The 16,658-nt window shown below is 51.5% G+C and overlaps 1 protein-coding gene across 4 annotated transcripts in view; it reads right to left on the bottom strand.

Moving 5' to 3' along the window:
* Positions 1–1,156: 1,156 nt before the first annotated feature.
* Positions 1,157–16,658, bottom strand: part of MMP28 (matrix metallopeptidase 28) — a 43,444-nt gene continuing 27,942 nt past the window's right edge. For 3 of the 4 annotated variants that reach the window (XM_073315565.1, XM_073315567.1, XM_073315569.1), the window contains 5 exons: positions 15,558–15,779; positions 10,890–11,135; positions 8,635–8,784; positions 6,947–7,114; positions 1,157–2,678 (listed from right to left, as the gene is read on the bottom strand). In XM_073315565.1, coding sequence (XP_073171666.1) covers positions 2,284–2,678; positions 6,947–7,114; positions 8,635–8,784; positions 10,890–11,135; positions 15,558–15,779 — 1,181 coding nt within the window. In that variant the 3' untranslated portion in view covers positions 1,157–2,283. The remainder of the gene's footprint in view (positions 2,679–6,946; positions 7,115–8,634; positions 8,785–10,889; positions 11,136–15,557; positions 15,780–16,658) is intronic. The other variant, XM_073315568.1, reaches the window with a different exon arrangement.

The following is a 16,658-nucleotide window of genomic DNA, read 5'->3' as shown; positions in this document are numbered from 1 at the left end:
TTGAGGGAGTACAGTCACTGTCAGTTAGCAGGGTTCACAACAGAGATACCTGAGGTATCACCTGGTTCCCCATGCTTCAGCAGAGGGCTCAAGCTGGCATGATAAATGTGAAGGGGTGACTGGTACAGCATTCTCTGCGAAGGCTGGAGGACTCTGGAAATTGCTCTCCTACCAGAGTCAACCCAGCCCAATTCGATGGTCTTCTGGGCACACAGTGGAAGATGCTGGTTTGAGAGGCTTTGGAGAAAGGGCCAAGGAACTGGGATTTGGGTTTTATATGGGAAAGGCCTTACCCTACATTGTTATCAAATCCTTTAATTCCTGCCCAGGAGTGCCCTCTGCTGGACCAAACCAGGAGGCCAGGCTACTTTAAGAGCTGCTTAAATCAGCAAAACTGGAGAGCCACACACACTGCGAGAGAAAGCCGGAGAAGCAGGATGTAAAGGGAGCTGGAAGCCAGGAGACCTCCAAAGAGGGTGTGAGCCGGGACAGCTGCTGGTGAGGAGGCAGCTTTAGACAAGGATTCAAACGCTTTTGATGGCACACTCCAGCAAAACATGTGTCCCCTTCTACTTCCGAGACATTCACTCACTTTCCCGGGGGCTCAGGAGTTGAGAGTCCAAAGTGTTCTTGAAAAAAAAACAGGGCAACGTCTCTGCAGGCCCCTCTCCCCGCACAGGAACAAACCCTGCTGGGCAACTTCTGCAGCGTGGGCAGGATGCGAGCGTAGGGTTACCACTCTGGTTTCTTGATTTCCTGGGCTACCCAGGCCAGCTCCTGCTGAGGCATCCAGAAGAGACACATCTCCAGGAAGATGGAGAGAATGTCGTAAATACAATCCCCAGAGACCAGGCAGAGAAATTCCCTAGCTGATCCATCTGCGTGATGTGGCCCCACCACTGAGCACCACATCACAGCCCAGTCTACGGCATTACCTGGGAAATCAATACACAATCACTGAATCGGCCAGGAGCCACAGATGGAGCAGAGTTATTATGTCCCATGAGTCCAAACCACCCCCACCCTCCCACCCCTGCTATTTTGTCTATTTGCCCAGTCTAGATTTCAGTTTCCAGGAGCGTAGCTTTCACCATTGCCCTTAGGAGATTATGCTTTTTTTCAGATGCTCCCAGATAATTCAGAAGCACAAGCCGACGATGTTTCAAAGGGTTTTAATTGGCGTGTGCAGTGTTTTGTGTTTACAGTAAGGATACTTTCATGGCTACACAGACCACCTCCTCCACCAAGCAAACAGATGCCAGTCTAAACTGCTGTAATTTACAACTTCTTCTGGATCTCTCAGCGAGTTACAGTAGCCTACGCTAACCCCTGAATTTGGCCTGGAGAATGATCAGAGTTGTTCTCATTTGTCACCAAATGAGCACAGCAAGATTAGAGCCACTGGAAAAACGGAGGAAAAATTCGCCAGTCATTTGGAAATTACATTCCGCTTCGCAGGTTCAACATGGGCCCATTCTCCCTTGGTTTGTTTGTTTTAATTGAAAACGTTCAATCTGCATTTGTCAGCTCCCCCCTTTTTCTCGGTAAACGGTCCAGTGGAAACCCCAGTTTGGGGTAAACGAAAAATAGCAATAGCAGGTTTGATAAAAATTCCCATTAAAAATATTGTGAAAAACAACATAAAAAGTATGTGGAAAAAGTCAACAGGGTTTTAGTTTTTAGAGTCTCCCCCGCCCAAAACTTTTCATCTTACGGGAAATATGTTGGCATCTTTGGACCAAAAAATCCCTTCCAAATATGTTTAAAGTTTCAGCCATCTGGACCCTGGCACGTCAGGGTGGTAGTTCTGGGATTATCCAACCCTGCCAGGCTAAAGGGCCAGTCTCCTCCTGTTTGCAAGTGGAGATGTCTTTGAACTGAGAAGCTGGTCTTGTCTTCTCTAGAGCTCTGTAAAATGCCCATTTTAGTGCTTCTGCTTAGGGGGGGCCATGGGCTAACCCACTGAAGAACACGCAGGCCGGAGAGATCTGCCCACTGTTCATCTCAAGGTAGCGACTATCCCTGCTCGCCTGTGCCAGTCATTGGGATGGCTCCTGAGACAAAAGTTCAAGTAGATCATTGGCAAGAGGTACCTGGGTGAAGGACCGACCTGGGAAGCTAAACATGTATCTAATTAAAAGCCCTCCCCATGGGGATCAGCCGCCATCTTTTTGATGCCATGTTCAGGGCCGGATTTTGCCCTTGTCTGTGCCCAGGGCATCAATGCGTGGAGGGGGACGGAAGGCACAGCATGGCCCCGGTCATGTCCGATCGTGTGGGAGATCAGAAGAGAGTCTGACTGGAATTCCTGCCCGAGCAGCCAATCCACGGCAGCTGGACGGCCCATTTCCCAGTCGCCACCACCTGCAGCTTGGCCTGGTCGAACTTCCAGTATTGGTCGTCCCTGAAGAAGTACACGAAGCCATCCTGCTGCGTCAGAGCGCCGTTCGCCCCGGCTGGGACCCCGTTCCAGTCCCTCAGGCTCCTGGGGTAGTAGCGCTCCACCCGCAGGGACTCCTCGCTCAGCACGTAGTACTTGGGGCCCTTGAAGAGCACCAGGTGGCGGAGCTGCTGGAAATAGAGGGCCGCGTCGAGGTGGCGAGGGAGGTTGCTGGTGCTGCACTTCTGGGGGAATCCCGCCTCCAGGGCGGACCCTTTGTATCGCCAGCATCGGCCGCCTGGGGAGAAGCCGGAGACAAAGCTGGTTAGGATCGCTGCGGGGGGGGGGGGGAGGCCGTGTAGGGGCCAGGACACACAGAGGGGAAGTCAAGAGCCATGATCTATCGACAGCATTTTGACAATGACAAGAGAGAGACAGGGAGCTGGTTTCTCAAAGGTGTGTAGGTACTAAATACTAGACAGCACGTTTCATCAGCAGATCTCAAAGCGCTTTACAAAGGAGCACAGCACCATTCCTGCAATTTTACAGATGGGGAAACTGAGGCACAGAAAGGCAATGCAATTTTGTTCAAGGTCACCCAGCAGGCCCGTAGCAGAGCTGGGAATAGAACCCAGGTCTCCCGAGTCCCAGTCCAGTGCTCTATCCACTAGGCCACATGGGCAGGTCAAATAAGCACTTGGAGGAGGACAGATGGTGTTGTGGTTCAAGTGTAACACTGCACCCCACGTGGGCTGCCGGCAGGAGGGATCTGGATCTAAAAGCAGGAGCCTTTCCTGCCAACCTAAATGACCCAAGGCTGCAACAGGCTCGTCTGTGGCCCAGTACCACGCTGCGGGAGGTCCCACGCCCTGGGCTGTGATTCAGATCTGGGGCCAGCTCACCCGTGGTGAATTGCACAGAACTCAGACAAACTGCCTTGGAAGGATGAACATCTTCTGGATGGTGCCCATACCCAGCACTGCCCACCTTAGTTTGCAAACCATAGCTACGAGAGGTCAGACCTGCCCGCCCTCATTCACCTCCATGGGCATGGACCCTGAATCCTAATGCCTGCATTTGGTAGCAGACTCTTTCCGCAGACACACCCAGCCGCTCTGAGATCATGGGCAGACCTGGGGAAGATGGTTTCCACAGGAATATTATTAGTTCCCATAGCCAGCTGCTGTGTCCTTGGACCATCCATCTATACATGCTCCCCAGTGCTGGTCACACATGCCTGCTGCACCACTGATGGCTGTCCATCAAATGAAAACAAAAGGAGGGGGGGGGAATCAAGGCCATGGCTACAAAAGGCTGACTCAGAGGGAGATGGGTGTAGATTTCTTAATGACAAACAACCAGCAGGTGTCAGTGTGGTCCAATTTATGATAGGTTCCCCAGCCCTACATCAGAATCCCTGAGCGATTCCCAGGGGGAAGAGGGATACTTACCAGGTTTGGGGTTTATTATTAAAAGACAACAGCCCAATTAATGCCCCCTTCACAGATCGACGCGCAACAACAGAGGATCCTAAAGGGCTAACGTGGACTGCAAAGAGGCCTAGATGCGCTCAGGAAACCTGTGATCAAACCCAGCTCCGGGCTCACAAGGGGGAACTCACCTGCACGGGATATCCTACCTAAGGTACTTATAGGGTGACCAGCACTGTAATACCTAAGCACCTCACAATTTCTTTCACGCTTTTCTCCTCCCAACACCCTGGTGAGACAGGGCAGGGTAGGGCTGTTATCTCCATGGCACAGCTGGGGAACTGAGGTGCAGAAAGGCTAAGTGACTTGCCCAAGGCCTCTCAGGAAGTCTGTAGCAGAGCAGAGAACCGAAGCCAGGTCTCTCAAGTCCAAGGCTACAAACACCTGTCTTATTCCGATTATATTTACTCCGTGCCAGACACGCCAAGCAGCTCGATAAACTCTAGGTCAGTGATTCTCAAACTTCTTGGCTCCTTTCACATAGCCCCGACCCCCAGTTTGAGAACCCCTGCTCTAGGTCTTCGCCCCCTTCTGTTCAGGAACTGGAAGTGGGAGAGGCTGGCTGAAGAGACTGGCAATGGGACACAGGGCCATTCACCTCTTCCAGGGCACGGACTGAAACCCCTGTGAGAAGAGCCTGTCTCCGAGCAGGATTTATGGAGCGCTTTGTGCTACCCAGGAGATGGAGGAGTGCTCAGTCCCTCTCCCAAAGGGCATGCAGCCTAAATGAGGCAGGCACTAGTGGATGAAAGCAGCGGAACTGGCCTCCTTAGAGATGGACTGAATGGGCTGCTGGCTAATCTCCCCTCTCAGCCCTTGTGAGGCGATCCCTCCAGGGCAGGGGTGAGGCAAGATCACCCTGCTCTTCCTGTTCCTGCTGCCCGAGGGCTGCCACAAGTTGTGCAAAAACCAACACAATACACAACCAGCTGAGCACTTGCTATTCCCACTGCTTCCCATAGGGGCCGCTGGTGCGCAGGGCCTCAATGCCAAGCCAGTCACTCCAGAGCAAAACCAAGGATCTCAGGACAGATGCAACCAGCGGGGAGTGCACGGACCAGCCCTTACTGGGATCCTCCACACCGAGGACCCTCCATTGCCACTGAGTGCACCTCCTCCTGCTGGCGAGCCCCGAGCGGTGCAGTGAAGTCCCAGGGTCAGGGCCGTCCTTACCCATACGCAAAGTACGCAGCCGCGTCGGGCACCAGGAAATTTGGGGTTGCGTGTTGCTCCAGCCCCCGCCCCGGCTCTTCCCACCCCAGCCCCCTGGGCTCTGCAGCAGGGCTGGGCCTGCACTCACCCTCTTCCCCAAGCCAGCCTCCCGCCCTGTGGAGGCCTGGGGCCCCACACCACCCCTGCGTGGGGGGGCTGCGTAGGGCCCCCCGAATAGCTAGGGATGGCCTTGCCCAGGGACCCCGGAGATCAAAGGGAAACGTCCCCAGCTGGCATTTTGGGCTGTAAACTGAGATCTCTGCAATTGCTGGCTAAAGGCCCCGGACTCTGGCTGTCTACTATGGACCCGTTACCGTTGTGTCCGAGCGTCCCACAATCTCTAATGTCTTTCTCCTCCCCACACCTCTGTGAGGTCGAGCTGGGCTGTTATCCCCATGGTATAGATGAGGAGCCGAGGCACGGAGAGGCTAAGTAACTTGTCCCGGGCCATGCAAGGAATCTGTGGTAATGCAGGAATTGAAGCCAGTTCTTCCACCACCCACTCTAGTGCCCGAACCACTAGACCATCCTTCCTTGCAAGGGTGCTCGTACACTGGGAGAGCCGCCCTGACAATCCTTGTAACCGTGCCCTGCCTTTGCGCCTCTCTTCTTTTCCACTGCGAAGCCATGCCTAAATGAGCGTGCCTACGGCTGGCGGGTTAGTGTTATTAGTTTGTATTATGGCTGGGCCCCCTTGTGCTCGGCGCTGTACAACCACATCGGCAGACAGAGCTGGGGCCCTGATCCCTCCCTGGGGGTTATGGCAAAACAAATGAAACAGCCAGAACAGCAGCAACTCCTTCCCCTGCAACCGCAGGCCCTCGGCACATGGGCTGATTTCCCACTGCCCCATCAGCCTCAGCGCCGGCTGGGCACTCGGTTACTGGACTATGGGTTATGGCAAGGGAAGAAAAACAAAAACTCTTTTCAAAGAGCCTCCCCCGCTCCCAGGCTGTTTCTGATCCTAGCCCTGCAGGAGGGGCGGGGGGCGGAAGCCAGGGGCGGGAGGGAAGAGGGACTGCTGGGCTCCACCCTGCTGTAGGAACAAAGCCCCCATTCTGAACAGCCTCCAAGCTGTTACAATTACAAGCCAATGTGTCACTGACATCCATTCTCCTTTGCAGCCGAGTGCCTGGGCCTGCCCTAATGACCCTGAGCTGCCCCTTTAAATGCTGGAAATGGCCCAACTTGATTATCATACACATTGTAAGGAGAGTGATCACTTTAGATAAGCTATTGCCAGCAGGAGAGTGGGGTGGGAGGAGGTATTTCTTCATGCTTTGTGTGTATATAAAAAGATCTTCTACACTTTCCACAATATGCATCCGATGAAGTGAGCTGTAGCTCACGAAAGCTTATGCTCAAATAAATTGGTTAGTCTCTAAGGTGCCACAAGTACTCCTTTTCTTTTTGCGAATACAGACTAACACGGCTGTTACTCTGAAACCTTTAAATGGCCAGTAAGTCAGCCCACTGCAGCAGTTCGCAGTCAGATGGGGGACTACATCGTCTTAGCCATTGGGGTCCCAAACACCATGGCCACAGCCCCTGTAACACTCGGGGCTCAGAGCGCTGCACTGGCCTCTTGCTAATCAACAACACTTAGCGCTTGGAAAGTGCTTTCCACCCCTTCGTCCCAAAGAGTTTCACAAAAAAGGGGGAGCGTCTTTCTCCCAATTTTACAGATGGGGAAACTGAGGCACAACAAAGCAAAGGGGACCTGCCCAAGGTCAACAGCGAAGCCAGGAACAGAATCCAGAGTCCCAACTCCCAGTCTAGAGCCCGATGCTCCGGACGGACAGACAGATCAAGGACACAGCCACAAGGGGGAGATTTTTGCTCCTCCCCATCTGGGTCTGGCTACCTTTGAAGAAGTAGAATTTGCCGTCTGCCTCCGACACAGCAGCCGCGTCAATGCCAGCTGGGAGCTCTGCCCATTGGGTCTGGAGCAGCTGCGGGTCGGTGGCGTTGCCTCCCTTCGCCACAACCCAGTAGTGGTGGCCTTTGAAGATGTAAAGGTTGTGATCTGCATCTGTGCAGAAGGGGAAACCGAGTTAGAGGGAGCGTGGCCTTGCAAACCTGAGCAGGGGGTCCTATCTCTGCAAGCCAACCGGTCCCCCTCTGCGCCCCACCCAGAACAGAAAGCAGCATGTGCAAATCCACTACAGCAAGGGCCTCTCTCCTGCCCATCCAACATCTCTGCCTCTTCCCCCAGGAATCCACGCTCAGGCTCCTCACTCACCCTGGGGGAGCTCATCTTCTCCAGGGCCAGCCCCATCCCCGTGTGTGTCAGCTCCACCTTTCTGCCCCAACATCTCCACCTGGGGGCCCTGCAGGCACCTTGAACACGCTATGGCAAACCCGCCACTTCCTCCCAAGCCCCCCGCTGCCCGTCCATTCACAACCCCACCTGCCCATCTCCTCACCACAAGGCCATCTTTGACTCACCTCTCCTCTCCCTACATTCAGGGTCTGTGCAAGCCCTACCAGCTCCTCTGCTAAGCCATCTCTAAGCCCCATCCCTACCCAACAACACTGACCCTTCGGTCCTCTCTCCCCCGACCCCTGCAGCCGCCCGCCCCTCCATGGCCTCCCAGCTTCTCCTCTCAATCCATAGACACTGCTATTGTGGAAGGCGTCTTCCTCCCCGTCGCTCCATCTAGGTTACTCCCCTTCCTCGCCTGCCTTTCGCCAACAGAAGTCAGCCCAATAAAAGATACCATCTCACCCACCTCGTCTATCTCCTCCTGCATCAAGTTCATTCTTCGCCCTCCCCTTCAAGGCTCTGCATCGCTGAGTTCATTTCCTACTACATCCGCTATGCCTTCCTCCTCTGTACTCCTCCCTCAAGCCTCCTCGCACCTTCTTCCTCGCTACCATGTGTACTTAGCTACCCCCCTGGGGAGCATGTTACAGGTCTACCCCTCTGTGCCTGATCTGCCGAGGATAGGAGTCTGTCACAGTCCCACCCTGGGACACTTGGCTCCTGCTTTTAGTTCTGGAGGTCCCCAGTTCAATCCTCGGTGTGTTGGCCAACACAGCAGCTCTCCCACTTGGCATGTCTTTCTCTTTCCCTGCACACCTCTCCTCAGGACACACGTGCTACTTCCTCAGCTCTTTCAGTGGTACCCTAGACTTGATCCCCCAGGGGGTTATTAACACTGCCTCCGCCATCAGCAGCTGGAGGGGAAACGGGCCAGTGGATCTAATACAGTGCTTCTTGGACTTTTGTACTGGTGACCCCCTTTCGCACAGCAAGCCTCTGAGTGCGACCCCCCTGAGGGATTAAAAACACTTTTTTATATATTTAACAGCATTATAAATGCTCGAGGTAAAGTGAAGTTTGGGGTGGAGGTTGACAGCTCGTGACCCCCCACATAATAACCTCACGACCCCCTGAGCGCTCCCGACCCCCAGTCTGAGAACCCCTGATCTAATAAATCTGTCTTTTCCATCTCGAACGTCTACAAATGACAAGCAACAAGAGAGGGCGGGCTGGACGGAGCAGCCGGGAGAGGGCTCCAGCTGCGCGTTGGCGTCTGGGAGACTCACCGATGGTGATAGCATCGAAGAAGGACTGGCAGTAATAAGAGCCGAGGCTCCCCTGCAGCTGATTGTCACCTGGAAAATCAGGGCTCCAGTTCTGGAAATGAGCAAATAACTTCCCAGGAAGCCGCACAGCGGAGCCCCTCAAAGGCTTTCCTGTGATGGAAAGGGAAACCATGAGATGTGTAGAGTGGCTGCACAGGGCCAGACTGGGTCAGACCAAAGGTCCATCTAGCCCAGTGTCCTGTCTTCCGACAGTGGCCAGGGCCAGGTGCCCCAGAGGGAATGAACAGAACAGGTCATCAGCAAGTGATCCATCCTGTGTTGCCCGTTCCCAGCTTCTGGCAAACAGAAGCTCGGGACACCACCCCTGCTCATCCTGGCTAATAACCATTGATGGACCGAGCCTCCATGAATTTATATAGTTCTTTTTTAACCCTTGTATAGTCTTGGCCTTCGCAACATCCTCTGGCAAAGAGTCCCCCCAGGGCTTCGGCAAACCCAGGGAAAGCGGGGGTCTGTAGATGCACTTAGACATCACGCAAGCCTTTTATCTGGATGCGAGGTTACGACCAAGGGACCCAAGCTGGGTGAACCTTTTCAGCTGAAACATTTTTTTCAGCAAAAGATGCAGATTTGGCTACCCTGAACCGGTTTGGGAATTCACGTCAATTTCACTGAATTGTTCAGAAACATTTTCAGATGATCAAAATCTAAATGAAACTTTTCAATGTTGCTGAAACAATTTTTTTGGTTACTTTTCAATTCACCTGAAATTCTGACTGGTTTTGGTTTTGATCAGACAACGATTCCCTGCCCACCCCCCCACCCACCCCGCCCTCTCCCCCGACATTTCAGAATTGCCAGAGAACCAGAAGATCCATCATTCACCCGGTTCTAGCTGAAACAAGAGGGTATAATAGAGGGAGAGTCAGAGCCTGGGGCACTGGGCCTGGTGCAAGATCTGAGGCCTGAACCAGAGGCCGTGAACCAAAGTCAGGCCATGGATTAAAGCAGATGCTCACAAGTTCGTTATCCAGTACATGAACTTGGCAAAGTTGTTGCTAGTTGACGAGGCACTAGATATTTACATAAAGATATTCCAGCTAGTACAGATAAGCCCAGAGGTGAAAGTAAGCTGGTACAGTATGGTGCAGCGTACTGGCAAGAGCCGGTACACAGCCGACCATACTGGCAGGGGGCAGCTTCCCCAGGCGGGCAATTTAAAAGGGCCCTGGGCTCCCGTCAGCGGCTGGAGCCCCTGGCCCTTTAAATTGCCGCCAGAGCCCCGCTGCCGGAGCCCTGGGGTAGCAGCGATGGCTGGGAGCCCCGGGCTCCGGCAGCCATTTAAAGGGCCTGGGCCCTTTAAATCACCACCAGAGCCCCAGGGCTCCTGGCTGCCGCTGCAGCTACCATAGGGCTCCAGCGGCGATTTAAAGGTCTCGAGGCTCCCAGCCACCGGTACCGCAGCCGGAGCCCTGGCCCTTTAAATTGCCTCCCTGCTGCCAGAGCCCCAGGGTAGCGGTGGTGGCCGGGAGCCTCGGGTCCTTTAAATCACTGCCAGAGCCCAGTGGCTCCCGCTGCAGCTAACGCTACCATGGCTGCTACCAGAGCCGGAGCCCCAGGCCCTTTAAATCACCCAGGAGCCCCGGGGTAGCAGCAGCGATTTAAAGGGCCCGGGGATTTAAAGGCCCCACCCCTTCTGCCTGAGGCCCTGCCCCTTCCGCCCGAGGGTCACACACCGCCGCCTGCTCAGGACCCCGGCCCTGCGTACCGATAAGTCCCTTAAGTTACTTTCACCTCTGGGTACACCCCAGCCTAGTTCAAGAGAAGCTGGTTTGACAATAGGGATGTTTTGTCCAAGATATAAGGAACAAGAGAAGGTAACAAATAGATGTCATGAAACACGTAAGGTGGTTTATCCCAGTTGTATGTCTCCATCAAAAACCTCAGGGTACCTTGTCTTAACCCTTTGTCCGGCTTAGGGGGCAGTAGAAAGTCCACTGCTGACGAAGCCGGTCCGTCATAATGGGCACGCATGTGTTCGTGTACCTGCAGAATCTGCGGGGCCCTAGTACTGTACTTCGTTGACAAGAAACCTGGCCGAGCGCCTTCACCACCAACCTGCGTCTGGGGTCCCTCTGGGTAGCACTATCGATGCCTGCAGGGTCAGCTACCCGTGCAGAGCTGGGGCAGCGCGTGGAGAGAACATACACACAAGCCAACAGATGATAGAGGGGATCCAGGAGACCTGTGCTCACCGTACAGGTTCTGGACAGCAAGGATGTCATCCCAGCTCAGCACAAAGTCCTTGCCCAGCTTCTTATAATAGGGAGACATCAGGGCGCTCCTGACGGGCGAGTGCTCCAGCCCCAGGGTGTGCCCGATCTCGTGTGCTACCACCACAAAGAGGTTGCGACCCTTGCCGCTGTGCAGGGACCATCGCTCATCGCTGTCGAAGTGCGCCTCCCCCCGGCGGGGGAAGAACGCGTGCGCCAGGGCGCCCCCTGGTGGAAAGAGAGGAGCAGAGGCGGTTACAACTGACACAAAGGTCACATGCACGTGCCGGTCCTCTTCTACAATGGTGAGGGACGTCTGGGCACAAAAGGGCAAAGGATGCTGTCCATGGGGGCACTAGGTGTATATATAGATTGAGCAATTGCTTAGATTTAGTATTACCCCTAAAATATCCATCATCTTATTTAATGTGGACTTTTTAACAAGTATATTAGTACGGGCTGTGCTGGTAAATGTTTTGGTTTGTGGAAATAATGCAATTAGTATTTTTAGGGGGTGGTTGAGCTATACGGGGGGGGCAAAAACATTCCTGTTTAGGGCCCCCCAATGGGCTAGCACTGGCTCTGGATACAGTGGCAGCTAAGTCGGTGTGCGTGAATACAACACTGATGGGAGATTGACAACCCCAAAGGTAGAAGCCCTGTTTTATTCCCAGATCAGGGAGTATATGGGCAGGGAAAATTTGCTTCCTCAGTGGTGGGGAGAATCTACGAACAATTCATGCCAAATGTCCTGTTCTGTCCTTAACCTCTCCACTGACTCTGCCAGTGGGTTTGGGAAATGGAAATCAGCCCAATAGGAACTGGCATCTAATCCCAGCTAAGAAGACATTTTGTTTACAGCTGATCTTGGCTGGATTTGAACCACTCACCTTCAGATAAATCCTCGCTGGCTCCCTTTCACTAGCTATTCATCTCCTTTCACACGCCACAAACATTCACTGTGGAATCACTACAAAAACTAATTTCCCCCTGCTGATACTCAGACCTTCTTGTCAACTGTTTGAAATGGGCCACCTTGATTACATTGGCCTCATTAGCACTACAAAAGTGATTTCCCCCTTCTTGTCAACTGTTGAGAATAGCGCACTTCCACCTTAATTGAATTGGCTCGTTAGCACTGACCCCCCACTTGGTAAGGCAACTCCCATCTTTTCATATGCTGTGTATATATACCTGTTACTGTATTTCCACTCCATGCATCTGATGAAGTGGGTTTTAGCCCACGAAAGCTTATGCCCAAATAAATTTGTTAGTCTTTAAGGTGCCACACGGACTCCTCGTTGTTTTTGCTGATACAGACTAACACGGCTACCCCTCTGAAACCCATGGAATCTAAGGCACCGAGAAGTGATGTCTGTATCAGGGGCGCTACAGGTCTGACAGCATTTAAATCGAATCCCTTATTTGCAGGGATAATTTAAAAAGGGCTCAGCCCAAAAGCAACCGTTCTTTTAAAACCAAATGCATTGGTCATTTGGATATGATTGTCCCAAAAATACATTCTTAAAATGTGAATTAAAACCAGGCCTTAAAAAAAAAAAAAGAAAAAGAAAAAAGGCTGGCGGTTGGATATTGTGGACTAATCTCTTTAGCAATAGTGAGATTAAAATGATTTCTGTTATTCATTTCTAAATACGGGCGATTTTATCTGTAGAGTGTGTTGTTCCATTGAAATTGGCATGAAGATCTTTATCACATGGGTTAATCGCTTGGGCGTGGGAGTAGTCACTCTGCAGTAACTCAGTATGAGCTACTATGCTGCACTGGCTGAAGGCTACGGGGATTGAAATGCCCCTGACATAGCAGAATGGCTTAGCAAGGGATGTGATGGACTTGGAAGGAAACAGTCCAAGCTGTGAAAAGTTTGTGGTCCTGGATTTGTGTGAAAGTCCACAGCACAGTTTACCAACTGACATCACAAATTCAACACACAAGAACATAAGAACAGCCATAGCAGGTCAGACCAATGGCCCATCTAGCCCAGTATTCTGGCTCTGAGAGTGGCCGGTGTCAAATGCTTAAAGCAGTTGGAGGTTTAGGCACACCCGGAGCATGGGGTCGCATCCCTGACCATCTTGGCTAATAGCCATTCATGGACCTATCCTCCAGGAACTTAGCTAATCCTTTTTTGAACCCTGTTATACTCTTGGCCTTCACAACATACTCTGGCAAGGAGTTCCACAGGTTGACTGTGCATTGCGTGAAGAAGTTCCTTGTGTTTTTTTTAAACATGCTGCCTAATAATAACAAATTCTAAGGAATCACAAATTCCTTAAAGCCAGGACATTAGGAATAAATATCTGCAACTAACCTCAGGTTTCGAAGGTGTGGAATTTGTAGCCGTCACCCCAGAATCGAGAGGCCCACATTTTACCACTGTCATAAATATAAAGGGAAGGGTAAACCCCTTTAAAATCACTCCTGGCCAGAGAAAAAAATCCTCTCACCTGTAAAGGGTTAAGAAGCTAAAGGTAACCTCACTGGCACCTGACCAAAATGACCAATGAGGAGACAAGATACTTTCAAAAGCTGGGAGGAGGGAGAGAAACAAAGGGTCTGTGGGTCTGTCTATATGCTGGTTTCTGCCGGGGATAGACCAGGAATGTAGTCTTAGAACTTTTAGTAAGTAATCTAGCTAGGTATGTGTTAGATTATGATTTCTTTAAATGACTGAGAAAAGAATTGTCCTGAATAGAATAACTATTTCTGTCTATCTTTTTTGTAACTTAAGGTTTTGCCTAGAGGGGTTCTCTATGTTTTGAATCTAATTACCCTGTAAGGTATCTACCATCCTGATTTTACAGGGGGGATTTCTATTTATTTCTATTAAAAGTCTTCTTGTAAGAAAACTGAATGCTTTTTCATTGTTCTCAGATCCAAGGGTTTGGGTCTGTGGTCACCTATGCAAATTGGTGAAGCTTTTTATTCAACATTTCCCTGGAAAGGGGGGGTGCAAGTGTTGGGAGGATTGTTCATTGTTCTTAAGATCCAAGGGTCTGGGTCTGTAGTCACCTAGGCAAATTGATGAGGCTTTTTACCAAACCTTGTCCAGAAAGTGGGGTGCAAGGTTTTGGGAAGTATTTTGGGGGGAAAGACATGTCCAAACAGCTCTTCCCCAGTGACCAGTATTTGTTTGGTGGTGGTAGCGGCCAATCCAAGGACAACGGGTGGAATATTTTGTACCTTGGGGAAGTTTTGACCTAAGCTGGTAAAGAGAAGCTTAGGAGGTTTTTCATGCAGGTCCCCACATCTGTACCCTAGCGTTCAGAGTGGGGAAGGAACCTTGACAACCACTAACCAGCTTCGGAGGAGAAATAAAAAGTAGGGCACAGATCCATGCCTAATGTCTAGTGCCTAGATCCATCAATGGTGCAACATTAATTTACACCACATGAGGATCTGTCCCAAGTCCTTGGGAGCACAGCTGTGTCTAGGAAAGATCTCAGGGCATGCTTTACAGGACTAGTGTTGTTCAGTACGTAGACAGGAGTGAGACAAAGGCACTTGCGTAGTTAGTCCCAGTGTCCTACCCAAACTCCAGCTAAGTAACAATTACATTCTACCCCCCTAAATCCCTGCCTCAGTCTCCATTGGACGGCCTGGCCCCAATTCTGCTCTCACTTACACCTGTGTAAACCAGGACGAACTCCGTCCAAGGAATGGAGCTGGCACCAGAGTGAGATCAGAGACACAGAATCATAAATGCAGAGCTGGAAGGGACCTGAACGCACTATCAAGTCCAGGCCCCTGTGTCGAGGCAGGACCAAGTAAAGCTAGACCAGCTCTGACAGGTGTTTGTGCAACCTCTAATGATAGGGATTCCACAACCTTCCATGGAAGCCTGTTCCAGAGCTAAACTCCCCTTAGAGTTAGAAGATTTTTCCTAATAGCTAACCTAAGGCTCCCTTGCTGCAGATCGAGCCCATAACTTCATGTCCAGTCTCCAGTAGACACTGAATCATAGAGCCAGAGGGTTAGGAGGAACTGCAAGGGTCATCTAGTCTAACCTTCTGCCAAGATGCAGGATTTGTTGTGACTAAACCATTCAAGACAGATGGCTATCCAGCCTCCTTTTGAAAACCTCCGGTGTAGGAACTTCCATGACTTCCCTAGGCTGTTTGTTCCATTGTGCTAAGGAGAACAATTGATCACAGTTCTGTTTATAACAGCCCTTAACATATGTGAAGACTGTTATCAGGTCAGTCTTTTCTCAAGACTAAACATGCCCAGTTATTTTAGCCTTTGCTCACAAGTCAGGTTTTCTAAACCTTTGATCATGTTTGTTGCTCTCCTCTGGACTCTCTCCAATTTGTCCCCATCTATCATGAAGTGCGGCACTCAGAATTGGACACAGTGGTCCAGCTGTGGCCTCACCAGTACCAAGCATAGAAGGACAATGACCACCCACGTCTTACATAGGACAGCCCAGAATGATATTAGTCAGGCCCATCCTTCCCCTTCAGCCATCGTGTGCTATTCCTGGCCAACGACACTAAGCCGATCTGCTCATGGGGGTGGTACTGGAGCATCACAAGCCTCTTCCCCTTCCTACCCCTCCCTCCCTTGCTTGCTGCCTGGTAAGAGCCCCCGGTGTAAAAGAGAAGCTTACGATGAGGGAGCGATTAGCACCTGGCCCATCGAAGGCGTTGCTGAGTCCATCGTTGTGGTCGCCGTGGAAGAAAGCCAGGCGGATGTCAGCAGGGCTGTCCAGCACCTCCCAGAATACCAAGGATGAGACGTTGCTCCAGAGATCGAAAGCTGCCTTCACCGCCAGCCGCACCTGGCGCTGGGGCAGATACCAAGGCCAGTTCACGATCCGGTAGGTCAGGTGCCGCTTGTACCACTTTCCACCTGAAAGAGGGAGGGTTTTCTTTTATGCCTCCATTGTGCTTCCCATCCACAGATCTCACTGCACCTTCCAAAGGAAGGCTGGGATCATTATACCCATTTTACACATGGGGAAACGGATGCACTGAGAAGAAAAGTGATCTGGCCATGTTAGAGCTAGGAATAGAAGCAAGTGTCCTGTCTCCTGACCCAACACCCTATCCAATGGGCTATACTTCACCTCCACTGAACAGTGCATTCAGAAATCCTACAGATCCTGATCTCAGGTACAACAGAGTTAATCTGGAGTAGGTTCCTTTAATGGAGTGACTCTGGTTTCGCATTGGTGTAAATGAGATCAGAATCCAGCCCTGTTGATCTGAAGGTTCTTTCAGCTCAACACACCTCCTCCAGTTCACACACCAGGCAAAATTCAGATCTCAGTGACGAGAAGAAAAAATCTGGAATAATTCCACTGCCTTGAATGGAGTTACTCTGAATTTACACCAGTAAAACTGACAGCAGGATTTGGCCCACTGAATCTCTTCTCGGCAGCAAGGATCTCCATTGCCTACCACCCACAAAGGTTTGCCAGACAAGGGAACAATCACCACCACTGAATTGCTGGAGAGCTGAGCATTTTGAAGCCAAGGGGTGTTTTGATCTAGTTAGGAAAGAAAGTGGGACCCACAGCCTGAAGGAGGGCGTTTCCCCCCCAGAGCCAAGCGGAGTAAATGCACGTAGAGGGCCAGATCCTCAGCTGGTGTGGATGGGTGCAGCTCTGTTGAAGTCAATGGATCTATACCGATTTGCACGAGCTGCCGATCTTGCCCCATAACTAGCTTTACTACCTGTGGGTTTCAGTGAATGAAAACAAGGTTGCTGCTGAAAACAACTGCCCTG

The sequence above is a fragment of the Lepidochelys kempii genome, chromosome 17, assembly GCF_965140265.1.
Source record: "Lepidochelys kempii isolate rLepKem1 chromosome 17, rLepKem1.hap2, whole genome shotgun sequence".
Classification (NCBI taxonomy): Eukaryota; Metazoa; Chordata; order Testudines; family Cheloniidae; genus Lepidochelys; species Lepidochelys kempii.
Note: the sequence above shows the minus strand (reverse complement) of the source record. Positions and strands in the feature narration are given on the sequence as shown.